General features: G+C 27.7%; 2 protein-coding genes across 5 annotated transcripts; both read right to left on the bottom strand.

The window, feature by feature from the left end:
• Window positions 1-1,399: 1,399 nt before the first annotated feature.
• Window positions 1,400-10,466, bottom strand: CIA30 (complex I intermediate-associated protein 30). Its single transcript, XM_043040242.3, has 4 exons — window positions 9,583-10,466; window positions 7,059-7,241; window positions 4,432-4,617; window positions 1,400-1,643 (listed from the first exon to the last, which is right to left on the bottom strand). The coding sequence occupies exons 1-4, from the start codon at window positions 9,874-9,876 to the stop codon at window positions 1,422-1,424; spliced, it is 885 nt and encodes a 294-aa protein (XP_042896176.2). The 5' UTR covers window positions 9,877-10,466; the 3' UTR covers window positions 1,400-1,421.
• Window positions 10,467-13,422: 2,956 nt separating this feature from the next.
• On the bottom strand, window positions 13,423-25,802 carry elm (calcineurin like EF-hand protein 1 elm). 4 transcript variants are annotated; one of them, XM_016064765.4, is made up of 6 exons: window positions 25,666-25,802; window positions 25,354-25,444; window positions 24,180-24,252; window positions 21,590-21,780; window positions 20,487-20,590; window positions 13,423-17,105 (listed from the first exon to the last, which is right to left on the bottom strand). In XM_016064765.4, exons 1-6 carry the CDS (start codon window positions 25,681-25,683, stop codon window positions 16,971-16,973), a joined length of 612 nt encoding a protein of 203 aa, XP_015920251.1. In that variant the 5' UTR covers window positions 25,684-25,802; the 3' UTR covers window positions 13,423-16,970. The 4 variants fall into 4 exon arrangements, with proteins under 4 accessions (XP_015920251.1, XP_015920252.1, XP_015920253.1 ...); XM_016064766.4 differs by having other exon boundaries at window positions 25,688-25,783; XM_016064767.4 differs by having other exon boundaries at window positions 25,545-25,696.
• Between the last annotated feature and the right edge of the window lie 114 nt (window positions 25,803-25,916).

Here is a 25,916-nt window from a genome sequence, read left to right as displayed (position 1 = left end):
CCTTTTATTTATTTATTTTTTTAATAATTCAGTTAAAAGAAAAGCTTTGATTTAAACATTTTATTTTTTTACTTTGCTTAGTATAACAATATACATTAAAAAGTATATATCATTTTTTATAAGCAAGATAAGTAACTTTACATGAGCCATTGCTAGCTTTTTGATATAATAGTGTGAGAGGCTAAAAAATTTAAATTTTAAGACATTTCTAATTTTTTGGCATGTTTATGTTGATTTCCTAGAGTTTGATAGCATTAAAAAAAGTTTATGAAAAAAATTTTAAATTGTGTTAAATGTCTCCCGCTACATATTTTAATTTCATAAATACAGGTTAACAAGGTTTATACAAGTTTTTAATTGTTTCATAAATAATATATTACATCACATAGACATAGAGTGAGTCTGAACAAGACGGCAATACTTTAATGGGTGATAGATTTCATGTACTCGAGTAATATTTGTCATAGGATCTATAATCAGAATGCAGGCAATGACAAGTTCAAAGGTAGTTTTCCACTGTCACATTTAAAGAATAAACACAAGACTGGGAAAAGATGCTTCAAAAAACTTTTTACTCATTATAAGAATAAACACAAAAATGGGAAAAGATGCTTCAAAGAACTTTTTACTCATTATAAGAATAAACACGAAAATGGGAAAAGATGCTTCAAAAACTTTTTACATATTTAAAGAATTAACATAAGAATGGGAAAAGATGCTTTAAAAAAACTTTTTACGCATTTAAAGAATAAACACAAGAATGGGAAAAGATGCTTTAAAAAACTTTTTAATCATTTAAAGAATAAACACAAGAATGGGAAAAGATGCTTTAAAAAAACTTTTCACACATTTACAGAATAAACACAAGAATGGGGAAAGATGCTTCAAAAAGCTTTTTACTCATTTAAAGAATAAAGAGTAGAATGGGAAAAGATGCTTCAAAAAGCTTTTTATTTATATGATTGATCTACAAAGAAATTGCTCAAAAGAAAACAATTTAATTGATGCCCAAAGAATTTATTGTTATCACAAATGTATATCACTCTCAACAGTACAGATGTGAAGCCTGCATTGCAGCTGGCGGAAGATCTTTTTAGCAATTCTTCAAACATCACTTACATCTTTTCTTTTTTGCAATTTCTTTGTACATCAATCATATTCCCATGAATAAAAAAATTTCTGAAGCATTTTCTTCCATTCTTGTTGCAATTCTTTAAAATGAAAAACTACCTTTTAATTTCTCACTGCTTGTGTTCCATCATACGTTCTATGACGAATACTGCTCATGTAGATATGCTCTATCACTCAGTAATTTCACTGTCTTGTTCAGACTCACCTTGTATTGTCATCATAATTTTGTGAATTGATGTCTTGTAGAATTGTATGAATAAATGCAAGATACATTTCTAAACAGTATTTAATTAATCAGTAACAAGCTCTTTAGGTATTTTATACATTTCATAAGCACATTTCTCTTTAAAAGAATCATCCTTATGGCATCCGATATAATCTATTTCTAAATGAAACGGCCCAGGTACTGTAGCAGCAGTGATACCAACACTGTTGACTTTATTGAGAGGAATCCTTTCCTGCCTGTCCTGTATGCGACCCTTAGATTGCATAAAAAATTTTGAAAATGGTATCTAGAATAAACAATATTAATAAAATTAATAATTGGTTGAAAAAAAGACTTTAATATTTATACATAATAGGCTCATGGTTACAATTATATCAATGAAAGTAATATTTAGCATGATAAAAAATAAATTACATAGTATGATGTTAAATACAAGATACAATAATCATTGTAATAATTATCTAATACCGAACAGATATATTATTACTAAGGCCCGGATTTTGATGACATTTGCATTTTTGGACATTTTTTGTCTTTTAGAGCATTTTTTTAGATTTATAGGGCATTTTTCTTTAAATATTGGGGCGTATTTTGCATTTTAATGCATTTTTTTGGTTAATTTTTTCCAATTTTTATTATTTTTTACCAATTTTCATTCTTACACTGGCTTCCAAACAATGAAGAAAATCTACAGAATATTAACAGGTGAAGCAAAATCTTTTCAAATTGAAGAAGAATTGTCAGTAAGTGAGACCGTCTTTTTCAAGTACACACTTATAACATCAGTAGACGTTGAAAGAAGCTTCTGCAGGAATGAAAATTTTCTTTCAGACAAGAGACGCTCGTTTACATTTCAAATTATCAAAAAAAAAATTTATAATCCAATGTAATTCTGATATTTAGTAATATTATGAGATGGGAGTTGTTATATCCCTCAGAGTTTCTCTACAAAAGAAAAATATTTTCCTTTTTTTGTTATTTTAGGATATAAAACATACTTTTCAAACTTTAATGAACGTAAAACAAGTTTTGCATTGCTTTATATCTTTTAAATGACTCATAATAATTTTAAAGAGCGAAACATTTTTTAATTCAATATTTTTACTTTATTTAAGGCATTTTTTGTGCAATTTTTGCCCTTTTTAAAGGCATTTTTTGCACTTTTTAAGGGCATTAGTTGAGATTTTTTAGGTCATCAAAATCCGGGCTCTAATTATTACATTACTTTATTTAATATACAATGATATACAAATATATTAACACATGATAGTATACTAATAATCCAAACAAGCCGGGGATGTAACTATTAAAGATAACCAGGAATCTCCAAACTATCTAGCTCAAGATGGACACTGACTCTTCCACTACGTTCCAAGGGTCAAGACATAGCCATCAGACGTGTTATTTAGAGGTGAAAAGGGTCTTCCCCCTAGCTTTAGAGAATTAAGAAAAATTGTCATGTTTCTAAAGGAATGAGAGGTTATAATGGCACTACAGATTTATTGAAATTTATAATCTTATTTTGTTATTACAAGAAAAAATTAACCCATACTTATGTCCTTTTAGCAAAATACTATTTGGTTTCAATCCTAATTTAACAAAAAATTGCATTTGCTCTATATAAATCAGTTGTTGCGGTTCTTTAAATTATTATTTTGTAAGAAAAACTTACATATTTATAAATATAATTAAGATAAACTGTTACAGGTAACGCCAAAGTTGAACCGGCTAAATTTAGCCAATTTGGTGCTGTTCCTGAGCTAGTTTTATTCTACAGGCTACACTCTGGGAACCTCTATACTGAATAAAGAGTTATAAAAAATATAAGGCTGGCCTGCAGAGTGCGAAATAATTAGTACAAATTTTGTTGTACGTTTCATAGCATTATAGCTGAATAACGAAAAACTTAGGCGAAACTATTTTGTCTAAAGATTAAACAAGAATTTTTAATTATTTAGATAGATGCAATAACAATTACAGAGACTCTGAATACTATTAATTTTGATTGGACTGGGGAGAACTTTTTTTAAAAAAATAAAAACTCTAAAGAAACAGACATCAATCTTAAGAATATGGAAAAGAGAAGAAAAAGTGGGACTATTTTCAATAAAAGCACCAGCATAATAGCATTAAATCTAACAGTTTCGCAAATCAAAAATATTTCAGCCTCATGTTTTCTTGCATAAAAACCAAACTTCTTTTGTATTTCTACCTGCAGAAAGTGCAAATATATATAAAAAAACATTCACTTTAATTTTTTGATTAAATAAATAAAAAGATGAGGGTCAGACTTATAAACAAATTTAAAAATTTTAAATCTTGGGTTTTTGTAAATTTTATTGTTTGCATTGTCTTTTCTCATTCTAGAAAAATAGTTTATTTTATTATATGGGTGAGAAAATAAAAATTTGGCAAGTTTTTAAAAGATATGCTTTTATGATAGATACTATGTCACTGACTGAGCAGTAAAAATGCCTTTAAAATCCTGCTACTGACACTATGACACTCTCCTATAAACATATTTTTAACATAATTGAACTGGAATACTTCGATTAAATGATCATAACTAAATAAGTGAGATTAATTGCTTACAATTATTACAAAAATAAATTGGGTAGTGCATTCAGTTCTTAACCAAAAGGCTGGTAGCTCAATCCCCACTGGTAATAACTATATTACAGCACATAAAAAAAATTTCAACAAAATAAAAAAATTCATGTTAGCGTAATGTAATAATGTCTATAGTATCTTTAGAATAAATGTATTTTTAAAAAGTGGTATGTATTCACGAGTGATGGAAATTTTAAACAAATTTTGATTGAATGATTATAACTAAATAAATGAAATTCAATGCATACAATTATTACAGAAATAAACATTTAGATACTTAAGGTTGAAATTTATCTTTCATACAATTAATTTCTTAATTATCTGAAATGTTCAATTCTGAAAAGTACCTTCAGCTTACCAGAAAAATCAAAATTTGACTGTCAAATTAATAATTTAAACATTATTATTTAGGAGCCATAAATACAACTGAAACTTTAACAATTTAAATAGTAAGTTATTCTTACTCTAATTGTTTCCCAGTAGGGACCACCACGGGTGTACATAGGATAAGTAAATGTAGAGAACCAGGTGACATCATAATACAGTCCCAAGCCTAAATTAATAGCATAACCTCTTCCATCACCTTTTACCCTCAATTCTAAATGAGTAAACCAATCCCAAAAATAACAGTCCTCCCGCATAAAGGATTTCTGAAACGAAAATAATATAATATTAATAGTCAATTGTTTTGTAAGATGTTGAGAAAAATTTATAAGAGAGATGTAACAGGATTAATTGAGACATGATACTTTATTAAAATCATAAAAATAAAATAAAAAAGAGCCTTCTTCAAGATGATAAATAGGATATTGCAGTTTTTCTAATCGTTCATACATATAGTGCTGGTTAGAAGTCGCACACATCTAAGTTTAAACCGTCCACAAATGTACCATTCAAATTAAAGTACAGTGAAACCCCGCTATAGTGAACACGGTTTATAGTGAACTCCCGGATATAGCGAACGAAATGTTAGGTCCCGTGCTTTGCTATACACGTATAATGTTATTTTTTGTGGGTATAGTGAACCGAAAAAGTGAGGAAGTTGGATATAATGAACTTTTTCTGTCTTCAACTGATTTTTTTCCTCATTTTTTTTGTAATAATTTTGAAATTTTTACTTTAAAATAAATACATATACCGATTTTTAAAACCATCTGTAGAGGGGAATTTAGCGATAAGCTTCTTTCATCTCACTTTCCCATCCCTAAACAAACCAAGCAGATATTTCCAACCCTGTCAGATAATGCACCTGTAAGGTGTCAGTGGGATCAATATGCATTTTCTGTCAGGATTAATCATCAACTAAAGATCACTAATTTTTATTTTTTATTTGTAAGCAAGACGAAGAGTAATGAAAAATAACACATTTTTCGCTACTAAATAATATTTTTCAGACATTTACTTAAATAATGCGTAATAAAAGGGAGGAGTTTGGGAACCATTAGTTAAATTGCCTGCATAACGGATATAGTGAACTCCCGGTTATAGTGAACCAAAATTTTGGTCCCTTGAAGGTTCACTATAGCGGGGGTTTGACTGTATCACAAAAACTAGTTGAAATGATGACTTTCATTTTATACAGACAATTTTTAAATATTAGATGTGTAATATCATGATCCATGAGTACCAAATTGCATTTATTTTACTAGAATGCATTTAATATTTTCAGACAAAAAATCACTTTTCATCTACAAATAGATTTTAAAATAGCAATTATAAAAGATAGGAAAAATACCTCATATTGTTTTTACAATTACATTTTACATTATTTTATAATAATTATAGTTAGTAGCAGTATGTATAAAAATGTTAAGCTGTGAAAAAAATTCCAAAATATTTTATTGTCTTAAGAAGATTTTATTTTTTCTTCTGTCTACTAAAAATATCTCTAAAGACATGAAATAACAATATTTTTTAAACCTCCAAGAAAGACCACTAACATTTATTTTCTACTTTTGGGAGGCTCAGATTTTTTTTTCCATAGACTTTGTGTTGATTTGTTGTTGTTGTTGTTAATTTACGTCGCACTAGAGCTGCACAATGGGCTATTGGCGACGGTCTGGGAAACATCCCGGAGGATGATCCGAAGACATGCCATCACAATTTTGATCCTCTGCGGAGAGGATGGCACCCCCACTTCGGTAGCTCAACGACCTGCGAGCGAAGTCGAGCACTTTACGGTAGCACAGTTTAACGAGAACCAATACCGCACACCCTCGGTCCCTACGCAGACGGATCCAAGTGGTCACCCATCCGCACACTGACCGCAGCCAGTGATGCTTGACTTCGGTGATCTGCTGGGAACCGTGTCCTAATGATCAGTCCACTGCGGGACAGACTTTGTGTTGAAGAAAACCTTTAGGAGAGACCATTAAAATTGCTTTTCAAAAAAAATTTTAATTGAAAGAAATTTTTAAAAAATTGCTTTTTTATTTGAAGAGAAGATTGTGTTTCAGAATAGGTTTGCTGAAAAAGAGAAAGATGAGATTTCTTTTCTTTTTTTATTTCTTGTTTCTAGAAAGTCTTTTTTGTACTTAAAATTGTTAAAAGAACGAAAAAATTACTGTTTATTAGTTGCAAATAACAAAATTTCATAACCATTGCTACTTCCAGGAATAAATTAATTTTAAACAGATTATTACGGATATTCTTAAAAACCATAATTTTCATTACTCAACCATAACACTGTATAATCCATAATCTTAAATATGAATTTGTAATAATTAAAGAAAAATCGTAATAGTGTACGAATCCGGTGTTAATGTTGATTTACAATATACACAGAATCAAAGAACTAGGATTCAAACTTTCGATTTGCTTTGAGGGTTTGTAAAAGTAGAAGATAATAAAAACTCAAATGATGAAAATAGTATTTAGCTTTTTATTCTCATGATTATTAACACTAGGGTAATATCATTACTTCAACTACTCTCACGATTAATGTATGAATTTCCTCAATAGGTAAGAAAGATGATAACAGTCTTGCAAGCACAAAAGAAAAATATGTATTCACTAGAGGCTCAAGTTTTTTTATTAAACAAAACCTTTGCAGCAGTTTAAAGAAAGATAAAGAACTAGATGAAATTCTTACCGTTTTTCTAGTAGACTTGATGCCACAATAGCCAGCAAACCTACTCTTTCCATCCTTCGGAGGAGTGGTGTCAATATTACCATAGAAAACTCCTTTACCTTTATCATTTATAGTGAAATGACAATCACTAAACCCCTCATTATTTATCTTGTCAGAGCCAACACGCCATTTTTTTAAACACTCCTAAAATGAAAATAAACAGATTTACATTATCAGCACTTTTTTCAACACTTTTTATAAAATGGCATTTTCAATTGCTGTTAAAATATTTGCTTTTTTTTCACTGTTATAAAGCTACAATTAAAAATCTTGAAGCCCAAATGAAACGTCGAGAAAAATTTTTTTTACTTCTAGATGATAATTTTTTTACTTATTAGATAATTTCTTAATCAAAATACAATACAAAATTAGACAAAATCTTAGGCAAAACTTATATTTTTTAAAAAACATGACTTTATTATAAAATAAAGCTTTTGCAAATACAAGCTAAAATTCAATATAACATTACTTTTAATTAGGTAGTGCGAGACACTACACCAGCAATTTGATTTATACATAAAATTCAATATAATTGATAACTATGAATAAATGAAAAAAATTTGTATCATCAGTGTGTAAAAATATGATTTAAAAAAATAATAATTAATTAATAAAAAATATTTAAATTTTTTTATTAAAGCATGAATTTTCTTAATTAAATCAAATTTGTTTTAATTTTCTTCTCTAAATTGTATTATTGAATGGATATTTTTAAATGTTTTGAAGTTATTAAACTTTTAAGAAATTACTTTAAATAATATATTTTACACTATATTTAAATTTCTTAAGTACAAATTAATCCACTTGTAGCAGAAAAAATAAAATGTATTTTATGTAATATGAATTTTATGCATCTTTTCAGCTAAATATTACCTATGAATAAAATATTAATAATTAAGATACGGCTAAAAAATACCTAAATTCACTGCATTAGGTTCTAAAATCAGGACAAATTCTAAAACATAACAATATTTTCATAAATACTAGATTATTTTCATATATTAGAAGTAAGAAAAGTTTCCGTTAGCTTTTAAATTTGTTTCTAGGAAATCAGTATTGATTGAAGAGATAATGCTTGCATAAAAAATTAAAATTATTTTATTACAAGTTTATTTTTTTTACATAAGTTTATTTTATTTAAATAAGTTTATTTTATTTATATCAGTTTATTTTATTTATATAAGTTTATTTCATTTATATAAGTTTATTTTATTCATATAAGTTATATCAACGCTTTTTATTTCATAACCATATAATGTAAATACCTGACAAAGGGGAAAGGATTTGTGATATGCTGAAGGAAAAAGGTATTAATAATGCCTAAGTAAAGCAGGAAAGGATTATTTTTAAAATTTTCTTAAAAGGCAAATTTATAACCATTTTAAAATGCAAAATAAAAACGATAGCATGGAAAAATTTTAAATGTAAAGTAAAAGTTGAATTCAGGGATAGAAAAATTGGAAAAAATTTCTTGGATGAGTTTTAAAAGTCAACAGTTTTGAACACAAAAAGAAAACACAAGGGTTCCTTAAGTATTCTACTCAAAATTTTATAAAATGAATTAAAACATAAACTTTGTCTAACACAAAGTTATATCATTTTATCAGAATTTAATCCTAAATGTAAATTACTCCAGTCAAAGTTAAAGCAAAAACTAAGGGAGAGGGAATAAAAAATTTTATAAAGTGTAGCGTATATACCACTACAAAAATGTAATTCCAATTCTCTAGTATATAAGACATGAGTCACCAATGTGGGCCGAGGAGTAATCGACTATGTCAACCGTCATCTATGAAAAGGTATTAACATGTTAACATGTCTTATATACCCCAGTTAACATGTCTTATATACTAGAGAATAGGAATTACATTTTTGTAGTGGTAGATACACTACAATAGTCTCAATTACATACAACATATACACTCGACTGCTAAATGGCAAAACAGGAGCGACCACGACCGTGAACTTAATACAGCTCTCCCGGCTTCTCTCAAAGCAGCAATGAATTAACTAGTGGTATCCGTTCATCGAATTCTATCGCAGATAAAATTCAAGGGGGGGAGTACTGTAGTGTATCTACCACTACAAAAATATAATTCCAATTCACTAGTATATAAAACATTGTCGATAACAACTCACTCCCCACATAAAGTATTGTCTAGGAATGGCTGAAAATACCTCTTTTCAAGATTCTCTCTTCTGTAATTATTTATTAATTTATTTTCAGTCTAATTAATTTCTGCCTAGTTGTCACTAAATTTTGGCAACTGATTTAGTATTTTTACCGATAAGGAAATCTTTCCATAAACTACACAAAATGCCTTTTCATACTAACAATGCAAATGCACAGAAATAAATACTGTTAGCAAGGAAATATTTTAAAATATAAAATATCATTTCAACAATATAGATCCTAAAAAGTATTTTATTATGGAATGTTAACATAAATGCAATAAATACTATGAATATTTAACTACATACATACTTTATTATCAAACCTAAAGAAAACATCTGTATCCCCATGCTGATAAAGCTTCCGATCTTGACGAAATTTTTCCTTAACTTCATCAACCCAAAGTTTACACTCCTGAACGAATATCTTGCGACCTTCTTTTATATGTTCTTGCCATGGTTTGTCATGAATTTCAGGTGGAATTGTTCCACGACGATACTGTTCAAAAAATCCACGATTAAATGCAGATGATTGGTGAAAGTTTCTACAATTACAGCTGGTTAAAGCATTTTTTAAAAACTTTAAATTTACTTTTTTGCAAAGCATTATACTACAATCATTATTATAAATAAACGGTTATTTATAGGAAAGAAAATCTTAATAAAAAGAATCTGATGATAGATTGTATGCTTCTCGGTGATTTTAATTAAGATTCACCAGTACAAAATATTTTCATTATTTGACTTATGTATGCTCTTGATTGTTTTATTGATTGGATTGATTGATTGAAATGACTTATCTTTGTTCAGCTTAATTACTTACTAACGTATAAATTTAAAATAAACTATTTAAAGGCCTGTTTGAACTAAAGCAATGAATATAACACAGGTAGAAGCATTTTTATTTTCAGGACAAGAGCCAATAAATTTTTAAAGTTGTTTGTTGCGCCAGATTTTGGTAAAGAGTGTTGTTGTAATTTATTTACGCAACACTAGAGGACTAGAGCTACATAATGGGATTCTGGTGATGGTCTTGGATCCGAAGACACGCCATCACAATTTTGATCCTCTGCGGAGGAGGTGCCACTTCTGCTTCGATAGCCCGAGGATGTGCGGTAGAACACTTTAACGAGTTCTAATACCAACTACTCTCGCTCGCTTCGCAGGCTAATCCCGCACACTGACCTCTGCAGTAATGCTTGACTTCGTTGATTTGCTGGATACCGCGCCTTAACGATAAGTCCACCGCGGAACTTGAAAGAGTAACTTTCAAACATTCTAATGACGATATTGAGCAGATGGCGTTGTGGTGATTGGGCAAAAACTTTTCTAATCAGCCTAAGTAGGACCAAGGGTGCACGGTATCGCTCCTCTTTATCTATCGTAAAGGGCTCAACTTCATCCGAAGGTCATCGAGCTGCCAAAGTAAGGGAGCAATCCCCTCTTCTGAGAATCAAAATTGTAATTGCATATCTTCGCATCATAGTATCACTTTGAGACTTATGGTCTAAATAATTAAGCTAGAAACCTGATCAAAGATTTGGCTCCATTATTTTCATTTATTTTTGCATTTTGTAAAGATTCAAACTCAGGAACTATTACCGACTTTGAGCAAATTTTGGATCTTGCCATCCTTTAAAATGATGTTAAAAAATTGTGTCTTAGAATTCAACATTTTCCTCATTTTTATAATATATAATAAACTTTTTGTATTATCTTTAAATAAACAAATTTCGTAATTCCGTGCAAAAATTTTTCAATTGGCTTAAAAAAAATTTCGAGATATGGTGAATTACGCATGAAGTAAAATTAGCATTAAGAGTACAAACTTTGGGACCACTGTTCTAACCATATTTCCAAGATTACGATTGCCCCTATACTTCGGGCACCACTGGGACCGTGTTCAAAAGTTCGTGGGTTTGTTCCCAGCCGACCGAAGACTCCCCGTGCAATAAATGGTGACTGATGCACGTTAAATCTGTCGAGTCGCGAAGTCCTTCATGTTCCCATAAGAAATCAATATCTCTGGGGATACTGGTCCAGGAGTTTCCTTGTCTTCTAGATTGGTGCAAAATTACCAGGATACGGAGTTGAACTTTAGTAGTCGTAAACTCAAAATTGAGTCGGCTGTTCAACGACGGATGTAAAATAAATTTCGAGCTTAGGGGATAGAGCATTCACCTTCCAATGAGGTGAACCGGGTTCGAATGCAAATCGATGCAAATTCCGCATCCGCAGGAGCTCCTTTGTATTCTGGATTGGATTCAAAATTATAAGGCAACGGAGTTAAACATTAGTAGTCATAAACCCATAAAATTCTCTTGGTTATTCAGCAATGGTTATAAAATATAAAAATAAAATATATTTTGGGGGCACTGAGCCCATGTCCAAGAGTTCGTGGGTACGATCCCAGCCAGCCGAAGACTCCTCATGTAGCATATGGTGACTGATGCGCATTAAATCTGCCAAGTCGCAAAATCCTCCATGTACCCATAACAAATCAATACCTCTGGGGGTATTGATCTAGGATTTTTCGTCTCCTGGATTGGTTCAAAATTACAAGGCTACAGAGTTGAACGTTAGTAGTCGTAAACCCATAAAATTTGGTCGGCTGTTCAACGACGGTTATAAAATATATTTTGGGGGTCATAAATCTGGAAAAAAAAGTATGTTTATTCAGAGAAAGTACGTTTATGTGTCTGATGACGCAACTTAAAATATTGTATGCGCGAATTAATTAGCATATTTGAGGTCATCTCCTTGAACCATCTAGTCCTAAAACGTAAAGATCCAATCATTAGATCAAAAGTTACACTCTGTGGTTAATTTTTTATTTTGTGCACTGAACATTCGTGAACCTTCATTTTATCATGTTGCAAATACAAAATTTTCAAAATTTATACATAACTTTTTATCTATATTATTATTACAACTTAAAAATAAATATATGCATAGTAAAATGTTTTTATCTTATCTTTTAAATTATTTATAACTTAAACGTAGTTTTCGTCACACTTACACGATTTTTAAAAAAGTAATTTTTTACAAAAAAATTCTAAAAAAAAAAATGACCTAAAACATGTTTCAATTCCGTGGATTACTCAAAATCAGTCAACCCCATTAAAAAAATTTTATCCGCAGAGAGAACAATATTTATTGCGAACATAGTGTCAAAACATGAAGCTAATTGGTTGAAAATTGTGTTAGTTGGATTTACTGCAAGAGAAACGCCATTTCGAGTAAATTGCATTTAAAATTTTGTTATCAATAATCCATGTATGAGTGAGCACATCTATTAATCAATTGCTGTTACTTTTACATTTTTACGAAAATCAGTTCAATATTTTGTGTACAATAATCTTAAAAGGATAAATTATCAAAAATCGCAAGTCTTTTGAAAATTTTATTGCGGTTGTTCCTCCTTAAGCAATGCAGTTTAAAATACCTGAATCCGATTTTGATCATTACAACTTAAAAAAATTCATTTCGAATCCGTCAAATTTTTTTTTTTTTTTTTTTTATTAAGAGAAAGTAGAAATCTTTTCAACCATGTTAAGATTGAATTTGAGTTACTGGAAGTCTAATGAAATTAATAATTGAGGGTTAGCAACATAAAAAGTGGTCTAAGAAGAAAAAGTGGTCTAAAGAAGAAAACATTTCAGCCAGATTTTTCCGAAAACGCCAGTTTAAGAAAAAAAAAAAAATCCACATTTTTTGCTCTTTTTTGAAAATTTATGGAAAAATTCACTGGAATTTGCACATTTGATACGAAATTTGATACGACACATTTGCACATTTGATACGACAACAAAAAAATTTTGACAGACAGATTTTTACCCTAAAATTAGAGAGGAAGTCCATAAAATATACCAGTACCATAAAGTACTAAACCATAACCATACCATAAAATATATAACTTTGTGTTGGAGTATAATAAATTAGAAAACAATGCATAACTCGAATAAAAAAAAGTTTCAATCAAGCATCGACAGGGCCATAAAAAAATTGTGCTTTGTAAGCACTAAAAGTAATCTTAAAACAACAAAATAATAATTGGCAAAATAACAGTGTAAAAAAATTAAATTTTTTTTTTCTTTTTTAAATGTAAACCCAGTAAATGTTATACAGACTAAGGCTAAGAAAATAAAAACTCTTTAGTGAAGTAAAAGCATTAGATGATTTTATTTCATAAGTAACATATCAATAGAATTTTTATAAAAACTTGACTAAGTAAATAATATGCACAGGTACCAATATTAAACAAAATTTACAACTAAAAGCACAATATAATTTCTACACTGATTAAATTTCAGCAAATATTAAACATTCATAGGTATTATAAAAATAATTGCCCAGTACAACTTCCTTTGACAATGTTAATGTCTGCATTTATATATTTAGCCAAATTAAATTTGACGGCACTTCTATACATCAAACATTTAAATCAAAACATAGCGCAACATTTAAACATTCTTTTAAAGAAAAGCAATTACATGTAGTAATAGTACATTGTTTCTATAATATCATTTAAAAAAGCATTTGATATTTTAAAAATTTCTCAACAAAATTTAATGCAATTTAGCATATACTTATAATATAAAGATAAATTAAATTATAAAAACAGAAACCATCAGAACTAAGTTTTAAAAAGATAACATATTAAAGATGCAATTATAAATTGATACATGGATACAGCTCATTCAGGTTAATTTAAATTTTTACTTTCAAATTAATTTAAAGGCATTTTCAGTTAGTTTTTTTTTCTTCACTTACAATAAATTGTATAAAAAAATAAGAAATTACATTAATTGAGGAAAGCATATTAGTCGCGTACAAAGATTTCAGAGTTCTTTCATTTGCTATAAATTTTTTTAATACTTTTCATAGAAACAGAACTTAAGAAAACACGATTTTTTTTATTGCATTTTTCAACAGTATACTTTTATAAAAGTTATTTCTATCTATAAACTATTGCAATTTTTTTTATTTATTCATTTTATTTAATTTAAACAAGTACAAGATGCGTAGCTAGATTTTTCAACAAAAAATAAGCACATTTTAAGCACTTCAACAATATTTTGAATCACTCTCAAAAAAAAAAAAAAAACATAATTAGGATATATGCAGTGATAAAAATTATTTTTTTCTATCGATTAAAGTTCTTAATTTAAAAACGTAAAATTGATAAAATTCAAAAATATTTTCAAAGACTTTAGATAATCATGATAAAATAACTATTTTCTGATAAATATTGCAGAAAAAATTGTGAAAATCATGCATTTTTTGTAATTTAGAATGACAATCGATACGGCAAAGAAAAAATCTCTTTTTAAAAGATAGAAAATTAAGCTCTTTTTACAAACCCTGAATAAAAAAAAGCACCTTTAAGGGCTTTTACTTAAATAAAAAATAAGCACCTTTAAGCACTTTTTTAAAAACGCTACGCACCCCGCATTAATAACTTTAATTAGTGTATTATAAAACAGTTCAATATATTGCTTACAAAAGCAAACTACGAGAAAACTATTAATTAAAACAACCATAACAAAAAAAAAATCTACTATTTGCTAAGTGATACAGGTACATTTTACAACATGTGTGTTAAATAATATTAAATAATCTAAATGATTTTTTTCTAGCTTATTTTAACTCCTTATAATTACTTATAAGGTGTTAAAATATTTTAAGAGTAAAGGTACTAGTAGCATTGTATGGTCTAAGAAATACAACTGACATGTCGTGTCACGTACAATAATTGCCACAATTTAAAACTATTTCTTGCAACTAATAGCAAGCTCAAAATTTCTGCTCTGCCTCATAATACTATTAAAATTTGTAAAATGAACCAATCAATATTAACACAAAAAGAAAGAATTGGAAAAAAAAAAAAAAACATTTTACAGGCACATTTTATAAAGTTCTAGTTGAAGACCTTTTTCAATCACTTCTAAGCCTTGGTAAAGATCAAAAGGTAATTGAAGTCATTTAGGAAGGCATTTAAAAGCATTACAATCAGTAAAGGATAAAAAATAGTTAGCAAGTTATTTTCACCCTATGGAAATTACAATTACAGCTTTCCATTTCTATCAATAGTAACAACACATTTAATGCCTCTATAAAAATATAAACAAATAGCTTTTTACATTATAACTTTATGAATCTAACATCCATCACAATTAAGCTTTTTTAGGCAACTTTTTGACGATGAAATACAAATATCAAGCGACTATTTATACACATTTTAGTTGTAAAACTGCACTCGGCAAATAATCGAAAACAAATTAAGCTTCTAAATCACTATATGTCTGATAGAAAAAAAAAAGACAAAGCAATTTAACATTTTTAAATAAAACATACGTAGAAAGAAAAATGAACAATTTTGACAATCCGGATTTAAAAGTTGTTACAGTGATAGAATAATAAATACCCTTTTTTTTTAACACTTTCTATACAAAAGTAAACACTTAGCCCCGCTTTTCGTAACTTTTGTTAATTTTGCGACAGCATTGCATACTGATTAAGTTTTTACACATTTCTTTCAAAGAATGCAACTTAATACTATTAAAGAAGACAAGTATTGATCAGACAGAAATTCAGAATTGCAGTTACTAGCCGACACAACAAAAATAAAAAGCAAAACCATTTAAACAAACATTAGTTTTATTTCTTATTCTAAAACGGAATTGAAAGCAAAATAAACTTAATTTAATTCTACAAAATTATAGAATAAAATGATTTAAAAGAACATTCTTAAAGAAAATTGATAGTGCTTGAAACATTTAAAGGAAAACAAGATCTAAAAGAAATCAACACTTTTAAAGTAAATAAGCATCGATTTTTCTATCTTCATCTAAAAAGGGATTAAAAGAAACAAGAAATATCTTTAAGAAATCAACACTTTTTAAAGAAAATAAGTATCAATGTTTATATCTTCATCTAAAAAGGAATTAAAAGTAAAATAAAGACGAGGAAAAAAGAAATCGACACTTTTTAAGGAAATAAGTATAAATTTTTATATCTTCATCTAAAAAAGGATTAAAAGAAACAAGAAATATCTTAGAGAAATCAACACTTTTTAAAGGAAATAAGTATTGATTTTTATATCTTCATCTAAAAAAGAGATTAAAAACAAAATAAACTTAATTTAAATACACATCTGTAGAATAAAATGATTTAAAAGTAAGAGCATTCTTAAAGAAAATTTATATTGTTTGAAATATTTGAAAGAAAAACAAGAAACATCTTATAGAAATTAACACTTTTAAAGAAAACAAGTATCGATCAAAAAATAATCCATAATGATTTTTATTTATTTTTTTGTAATTCCTTGCCATAGAACAAAAACAGAACAATTAATGCAAACTCCTCATTAATTTCATATATTCACATAACAAGAGATTAATAGCAAAAAAAAAAAAAAAGTTAAAATTATATCTGCATAATAATGTGACATTAAAGTAAAAGTATCCATAAAGAAAATTGACATTATTTGAAACATAGCATTTTCACTCAATAAAGCTCTTTTAACTTGCATTTTGAAGACTCTGTATATACAGGATGACAAATTTTATAGATCTCATATACATATATTTATGCATAGGAATGTGTTATACAAATACTGATTTTTTAAGCCATACATAATTTGATTACATCTGTGTATATAAAATAAATGATTTCAATGTAGAAAAACAAAGATTCAGATCAATGAAGAAATCTGATGCTCATTTTCTCTTCCACGTCTGTTCTCTCCAAAGTTGCACAAAACTCTTCAAATGAGATCATATGATCTCCATCACTGTCTGCTTCCAATATGGTTCTGTCAGCAATGTTCGCCAACTGATAGAAACAAATAAAAGACAGCAATAAATAAACAAGGCAAATAAAATAAACAAGACAAATAAAACAAACGACGACAAATCAAAAATGTTGGCTAATCTATAACAAGTTGCGTAGCCAAATTATTCAACCAAAAATAAGCAACTTTTAAGCACTTTTCAAGCACTCAAAAAATATTTTTTAAGCACTTTAAAAAAATATCATTAATTAGGCAGGGTTGGAAAGTTTTTGACAATTGACGGTTTTTTCTTGTTCTAACCGTCATGTCCAAAAAAAAAAAAAAAAACTTTTTGGCATTGTTTTTGACAATTGTCAAAAATCATGAAATTTTGAATTGTGTAAAACGAATGGCGTTTTCATACGCTACGGACTGACAATACGCCGAAATAGATTGGGGTTGAATTAATTGTGAAAACGTTGAATAGAACAATGTGAACTGTGTCTTTTTGCATAATTTGAAGCGAAAATCAACATAGTAAAAGAAAATTTTCAATTTTGAAAGAGGGAAAATTAAGCACTTTTCAAAAACACCCAACGAAAAAAGCATTTTTAAGGGCTTTTAAAAAACGAAAATAAGCACCTTTATGCACTTTTTAAAAAAGTTACGCACCTTGCAAAAAAATCAATAAAAAACTCTAATTGAAACTTAATAATTTTAAATCAACAACATTATTTAACTGATAAAAATATCTCAATGATAAATTTTAAAAAAAACATAAAAAAAGATATAAAAGATTATTTTAAATTATTCACACTTGGGGAGTGAAGAATCTATGTAGCCGTAAACAAGGTGCATAGCCAAAACTTTCAACAAAAAAAAAGCACTTTTTAAGCACCCATAAAATAGTTTTAAGAACTATACACATTAACAAAATGCAAAATAATTCCCAAGGAAAAACTGTTAAGGGCTTTTAAAAAATAAAAATTGAAAATAAGCACCTTTAAGCACTTTTTAAAAATGCTACGCACCATGTGTAAAGCTCTGTATGAAAAAAGAAACATACTTTTTTGCATTAAGTAAAATTAAAAAGAAAAAAACTGTCAAAGGTTATAGAAATCCTATCAGTTAACAGAACTTGCAAACAGCAGTTAAACAGTTACAAATACCTCAATAAAGGAAGAGTGTGTGAAGTTATGAAATTTTGACAAGAGAATTTTAGCCTCATATGTTAAGAACAATTCAGAAATTTCAATTAGTTAGCAAGGGGGAAATGTTTGTAAAATGGATTTTTCTAAAAGGTTTAGCATTAGGTACTGATACAAATTAAACTGCAGATGCTTTTTCTTTTAAAATACATAAAAAATATTGTTAGGGACGTTTGCTAATTAAGCTTATATGGCAACGTTACTTTTAAAAAGTAACGAGTAAAAGTACAAGTATTTTTAAAAAAAGTAAAGAGTAAAAAGTTCTCATTTTAAAAAGTAACGAGTAAAAAGTACAAGTACAAGTACTAAACAAAAAAAGTAAAGATTTAAAAGTACATTTCTAGAAAATCGAAAATTCAAAGTAACCTAAAATTTTATTGAATAATATTTTTATGTTCTTTAATGTTTTTGCAAAATTGTTGTTATTTATTTAATTATTTTTAGTTTTGAAAGTTATGGATATCAATTTATTTTTAAATTCGGAAAAATATTATAATATAATCGTATAATATAATTTTAAAATTAAATATAATTTTAATATCAAACTTTTTATGGATTTGACGAAAAAGAAATTTTATCTATTGATTTTAAATTTTAGTTTATTATTTTCATTTATTTAAATTACCATTGATTTAAAATTCTTTTACTCTTTAGAAACGCGTTTTAAAAGCACAAACATAAACAAAGCAAACACGGGGTTTCAGATAGCTTTGAGCTAGTAAAAAATAATTGAATGTGCAGTATAAGTTGAAACAGAAGGTATTTAAACACGAAGTTAGCTATGAATGCATATATATTGCTCATTAATTTTATAAATTAAAAAAACATAAGCAGTTTTTTTAATTTAATTTTTTTCTTAGAAAGCTTACCGAGTTTTAGAAAAAAGTAACGATTTCATTCGATATTTCCGTTACAAATACTTGTACTTTTTCTCTAAAAAAGTAACGAAAGTACAAATAAAAGTACTAAATTTAAAAAGTAACGAAGTACAAGTAAAAGTACGTACTTTCTACTTGTACCGGCGGTACAAGTAATGAAAGTAAAAGTACTGCCATATATGTAACTAAGCCCTGTATAATCATAAATGAAGATTTAATAGTTAATTATATTTTACTCTCCATATCAGGTAAACTGAAGGATAAAGATAGATGACATGTGAGGACAATAGAACCATAATTTTTAATTAATAATTTTTTTGTTTCTCTTAAGTCATCTAAAATCAAGTATTTATTTTGTTTATCATTACACTTTAAAAACAATTAATTTAAAAAAAATTAATATGAAACTAAATAATTTAAAACGATAATTGAAATGAAAAAAAAATTAAGTTATGCACTAAAGAGCAAATTATGTATTAAGGAGCAAAATTATATATTAAGGAGCAAAATTATGTATTAAGGAGAAAAATTAACACTTTTTTAGGTATAGCCAGAATTAATTGATTTACATTTTTAGCAATGCTCCCACTCCAAACTTTTAGCTTAATAAAAGGACCTTTGATTGAATTTTCAAGACTTTTTTTTGTTTATAAATTCTTAAAGGTTATTCAAATCAGAATGGAAAGAGCAATGGCACCATATTAATGTTATTAAAGTCATCTAAAATCAAGCATTTATTTTGTTTATCCTTGCACTTTTAAAACAATTAATTTTAAAAAATTACAATGGAACTAAATTATTAAATCAGTAATTGAAATTATAAAAAAATTAAGTTATGCACTACAAAGCAAAATTATAGGACAAAATTGCGTATTAAGAAGCAAAGTTAATAATTTTTTTGGGATAGCCAGAATGAATTGATTGACATTTTTAGCAAGATTCCCACTACAAACTTATAGCTCAATAAAAGGTCCTTTTATTGAATTTTCAAGGCTTTTTTCTGTCAATCATTAAATTTTATTTATATCAGAACATTACAAAAATTTTATCATAAACTTTTAAAATCTACATTCAATATATAAGTAAAGATATACCTTGTCCTTGAAACCATGTTTAAAATTAAAAACTTTTTAAAGTGTGTTTAAGGCACTTAGAATACCGTTGAAGCAATTTTTTGCAAAAATGCTTGTTTTGGAAAAAATTAAGCTTTGGCGGGATGATTTGGGGTAGTAATCATATTACCGAGATTCTGTAACAAAATAAGGTAAATGGCAATAAAATATCATCTTCTTAATTGTTTATTAGAAAGTCAGACTGCTTCATGAACAATGATATACCAAGACTATAAAGTACTTACTTGTTCTTCAGAAATATTAGCTCCAACCATCATGTGCAATACAGCTAACAATTCATCTCTAGAAATTTTATTGTCATCATCAAGATCATACATCTTGAAAGCAACTGCAATGAAAGTATATATTTTTCAAAAAACTTTTTCTACAAACAGATAAAAATTTTTTTTTTGAAACAAATAAATTTGTAACTCAATAATATTCATGAAAAAATATTGCTAATAAGATAACATTTTCTTCTTTAGAAATTAAAATAGTGAAAGAAAAAACGAAATAAAATAATGATAAAATTAAAATAATTGTGATATCATTAAAGAAATTAGACTTCTTTCCAGTAAAAAGAAAAGTTCTTTAACCTATGGCTTGCTTAGACATAGGACTCTTTTTAAACAATTGAACGCTGGTCAGGGTTTGCCAAAACCTGGATTTTTAAGAGAAAATCCAACTGATGGGGGTTTATTTTTAGTTTAGATAAAATTTGAAAAACCAGTTTATGGATATAAAAATGTTTTTTAATTTATTTTAGTGGGCTCAATCTGAAAAAAATCTGGGCAATTACACTGGGTCACTAAACTAATATACTACTGTAGCAACCACATCGCCAAGCAAATACAGCGCCATCTGAACAGGTAGTAGATGCTCAGACTTTGGACAGAATGGACCTTCTTTTTCTCCTTCTCGTAATTATTCAAATTTATGTTTGTCCGTGTGCTATTTGTTATTAATAAAAATATTTTGTACTAAGCTTTTCTTTATTTAAATCTTCGAGATCTAGCTAGGATCACACTACTAATAATAATTTATAATAAATTGAACCAATTGGCATCATTGAATTGAATTGATTGTAGGGTTTAATAGAGCAAGGGTGAAAATAAAGAGCATGCTGTGCCAAAAAAGGGTTTAAAAATTTATAAAACAATCTTAATTAGCTTAAATAAATATAAACGATTACAATGAAAAAAAAAAGGTTTAAAATAATTTTTAAACTTTTAACTTTATAATTGTTCCAATTATCAGTGCAAAAAAAAAAGAATAAAAAAAAAAACAAAAAACAAATAGGTAGAAAAGGGGAAGAAAAAAACAAAACAGAATGCAAAAAATAACTTACAACGTAGTTTTTCTTCACGGCTATTCAGCTTGTTTTCTTTGTTTTTCTTCACAGGACGGAATCGGGAAAGAACTCTCATAAACTGACGGAAATTAATCCTGTCATCATATGCCTCATTGAAAAAGGCATGCACAATGCGATCTCCCAATGGATTTATAGCCAATTCAGGTATTCGTAGAAAATCTTCTCGACTGAAAAAGATACCCTTATTAAAGACGAAAATATAAGTAAACTTTTGACTGCTAGCATATACTGATTGAATGATTTAGTATAAGTGAGTTTTAACTGATTTAACAAAGAGGTGTTTCAATGTGCAATTATGAATTTATTGCTGAAATATGAATTTTATTAATTTCTAAAGGCATTGAAAAATGAAGTATTTTATGAGCTATATCACTACTATGATTATTATTACACTTTTTTTTAAAGAAATACACAGAAAATAAATTAACTTAGAAGGTTTTAGTACGAACTGATTTCGCAAATTTGGTTATTATCACTTTGGCAGGGGTGATTGTGAGCCCAAGTCAAAATTCCGGAAAATTTCTTGAGTTAAAAAAAAAAACTGTTTAAATGGAAAAATTAGAAAAAAATTTAAACAAGGTTTTTTTCCTTTTTCTCAATGTTTATCAGTTTACTTAAAATATATTTAAAATTTTACACATACCTATGATGACCAGGAGAAGTAATTAAAATTTACAAATATGTCCTTCTTTCTTGAGTTTATGATTATAACAACTATTTATTGATAAAAAATGAATATTAATCATGAATATAAGCTTATAAAGTATCTTTCTGGCTCACCCTTACAAACAAATAAAATAAACTGTGTTTTTAAGTTCCACCCTTGAAAATTTGATTTCCGGAAACTTCCGTGATCAATGATTTTTTTTAAACATCTGGACCTTCGATCTCCGGAAACTTCCGGATCACTGTTAGTGAAAATTCCGGAAAACCAGATTTTTTCCGGAGCACAATCAGCCCTGCTTTGGTAAAAATTTTTTACAACGTAAAATTTTTGCTAAATTTGTAACTAATAACACTTAAAATTGTATATTGCAACATAATAAATAAAGCTTTATGCATTTTATATGCTAAAATTTTATCATGAACCTAAATTGTTTTCAGAAATTTGCTTATAATCATTTTTGCATTTTTTTAAAAAAAAATACTTTACTCAACACATTCAAAAATGTTTGTCGTAATTTACCAATAAATAAAACTTGGTGAATTTTATAAGCTAATATTTAACAGTTTATTTAGATGCTTATTTATAGTCATCAAGTCAAAATCAAACTATTTATCAAGAAACATTTATTAGATAGATTCACATTTAGACAAACAATCCATTACAGTTTGCTACTTTGACATTTTCAGTTATACAATATAGTTTACAACATTTATTTTTATTTCAAATAGCATTTCAATGAAGTTTTTTATTCTTTTTCTTTTTTTGTATTTAATCAGATTCTAAAACTGATTCAGCAATAATTTGTTGTGAGGAAAATAAAGTATTTTAATTTTTTAAACTATTTCCTTTTCATTAGATACACAATTTCAGAGTTTTGAAATAAAAACATACTGGTTTTGACAATGATATGTCTGCTATTGGTAATTTTTTTCAACTGAAAGAAACTTGAAAAAAAAGAAAAAAAAAAGAAATGATTCAGTTTAGTTGAAATACAGTACAGAACCCAAGATCCAGAAATCAGAAAACCAAAAAACCGGAACGAAATTCGATAAATTTTCCCGCCATTTTTTAAAAAAAAATTTGTTTTTCCTCATAAGATTTCAGGATTTTTCATTCTTTTTTGAAAGATGTTTACCCTACCATCATTTTGGAAATAATTAGAGTATTACTCCATTGTTTTTTCTTCTTTTTAAGATTATTTCCAAATATTTTTTTTTTAGTTGGGTTTAACAATAAAAAAAAACGGCTTCTTGTAGTGATTCAGAAAACTGAAAAAAATCAGTTATCCGGAATAGCGATGGTCCCAATCGTTTCGGATAATCGGTTCCCTACTGTAGCGCTTTCTGAACAAGCAAACCAAAAAGACCAGGAATATCAATAAAACCATTGTAACATAATTTGTTAGCTATATTGATACCTGTAACACTAAATAAAAACTAACTAGGTTAAAACACAAAAATCTTTTTTTGAAGGCGATAGGCGAACTAAACTTCGATTCACAAACTGGCAGTTTAAGTGTTACCAAAACACAATGAGCAATAATGATGTTCCAGATGTCACAAGAAAAACTTAAAATCTTGCTGGACTTTGCATACATACAAAAATTAACACATTTTTTAAATAATTTATTTTTTAAGCACTTTTTAAAAAATAAAAAAAAAGGAATGTTAGAGAAATGCTTTTAGTAAATTATTAAAAAACTTCTAAAACATATTTCAGTTCATCACACATAGGCTCCAAGAAGATATTGAGTGTTAAAAGAGTCGGGAAAAAATTGCCTGTAACACTATGGAGAATATAACATAAATAAAAAAGCAAGGTGAAAATTCCCTACTTTACTTAGATGTTTTTTAATAAATTTATTATTTATTATGTTAATATTATTGATATTTTACTTACCTCAATGTGCCATTATCTGTCTTGTCTAAACTTGTAAATCTGCTATAGAGTCTTTCAATTTGGCTAGGAGAAACTATAAAAAAGAAAGAAAAAAAAAACTATAGGGAAATATAAAATTAAAATATTTAGATATTAATTTCTTGGAGAATTATAGAAAAACCTTAAATAACCACGCATAACATTTAAATTCAACTTAAATAGTCAAACCAGATTACCACTATTTCACAATTTATAGATATTGTCTCTATGAACTGTATAAAATTGAATCACAAAAGTTTTTAGAATTAAGTAATATTATCAAGCATACTAGATCAAGTCATTGATCTTTAAAATAAAAATATGCAACAATTTTAATATCAATGAGACACAGCATAAACACTAACAAGTTTCTAAAACTGGAACAGAAATTTGAAAATTTCCAGAGCATCCTTCAGCTTATGTTTTATGTCATATCTATGAAAAGATGTGTGAATAGGCTTAATATTTTAGGACGCTTTAAAACCTAAAATTGTATTTTAATTTGAAAGAAGTACTTTACTAGTACCCCCCCCAAAAAAAAGAGTTCAATATATTTAAATAAGGCTCATATAGCCTGGTTGGTAGGGTACTGTGCCCATTACCAAGAGGTCGTGGGTTCCATCCCCACCGGCCGAAGATTCCTCGTGCAGTAAATGGTGATTGAAGCACGTTAAATCTGTCAAGGTACAAAGTCCTCCATGTTCCCATAACAAATCATACCTCTCGGGATACTAATCAAGGAGATACCTTGTCTTTTGAGTTGGTTCAAAATTACAAGGCTATGGAGTTGAACATTAAGTCGTAAACCCAAAATTGGGTCAGCTGTTCAATGCTGGTTATAAAATAAAATAATGCAAAGTTATTTAATTTAGAATTATGTTGTTATTCACTCAATTATTTGCAAAAATATTAATTAGTATTCATAAATAAAGTGGAACAATTGTTGATCATTTGCATTTATGTTTATTAAGCATTATAGGCACATTATAGGTTTGTTAAATTTGAGGAGATTAATTACTATGAAGTATCATTTTAAGACTACATGAAAGAACATGAAGGTTTAGAAATTAAAAATGTTTCATACAAGAAACTATAGGGCAATAACTTCAAACAAAAAACTTAATTTAGATATTTGGCGAAGTTACATAATACTTACACCCAGTTTCATGGTGTATCTCCGCTATCTCCTCGGGTTGCAACATAAGAGAAGATTTATTGCCCATAATTGAAGTTACTTTTACTAAGCCCTATAACAAAAGAATTAACAAGTTAAAAATATCAACTTTTCAAAACAGAGTAATGAAATAAAAATTCAGAGGAAAGAAATATCTATAGGTATATTTTAACATTCAGAAAAGTGACTCTTGCTGTTACATATTTCAAAAGAGTACTTTTTGTTTAAAAATATATAAAAAACTCTTAAATTTAACAAGATAATGCAATTAAGTCGTTCAGGTAGAGTAATAACCTTGAGAAAGAAAAACATCCACCTATTTTACAAGTTGACCAAAAAGCTTGTTTATTTTGATGACCAACTTGTTTAGACGAGTGGAGTTGAGAGTTAACAAAATAAATAATAAAATTAATGAGTTTTTAAAGGTTAACTACTTTCTTCAGATTTTTTTTATTTGTAAATTTTTTAAATTCCTAATAAATTTATGCGTACAATATTTAATGTAGTTTTTATCATAGTAAATTTTTTAATGTTATTTTAGTTTA

This window comes from Parasteatoda tepidariorum, chromosome 5, assembly GCF_982258835.1.
Source record: "Parasteatoda tepidariorum strain Cologne lab strain chromosome 5, Ptep-v5.0, whole genome shotgun sequence".
In the NCBI taxonomy this organism is placed as follows: domain Eukaryota; kingdom Metazoa; phylum Arthropoda; class Arachnida; order Araneae; family Theridiidae; genus Parasteatoda; species Parasteatoda tepidariorum.
Note: the sequence above shows the minus strand (reverse complement) of the source record. Positions and strands in the feature narration are given on the sequence as shown.

Excerpts from the sequence above, each read along its gene's own strand:
- elm (XM_016064765.4), bottom strand. Across the intron at positions 21,781-24,179 it reads ACAGATAATGGCACATTGAG|TCGAGAAGATTTTCTACGAA; the intron begins GTAAGTAAAATA and ends TATCTTTTTCAG. Across the intron at positions 20,591-21,589 it reads CCGTGAAGAAAAACTACGTT|TTGCTTTCAAGATGTATGAT; the intron begins GTAAGTTATTTT and ends CTTTCATTGCAG.
- CIA30 (XM_043040242.3), bottom strand. The coding sequence starts at position 9,876 with ATGCTTTGCAAAAAAGTAAATTTAAAGTTTTTAAAAAATGCTTTAACC. Across the intron at positions 7,242-9,582 it reads TCTTTAGGTTTGATAATAAA|GAGTGTTTAAAAAAATGGCG; the intron begins GTATGTATGTAG and ends TTTTCATTTTAG. Across the intron at positions 1,644-4,431 it reads CCTACTGGGAAACAATTAGA|ATACCATTTTCAAAATTTTT; the intron begins GTAAGAATAACT and ends TGTTTATTCTAG.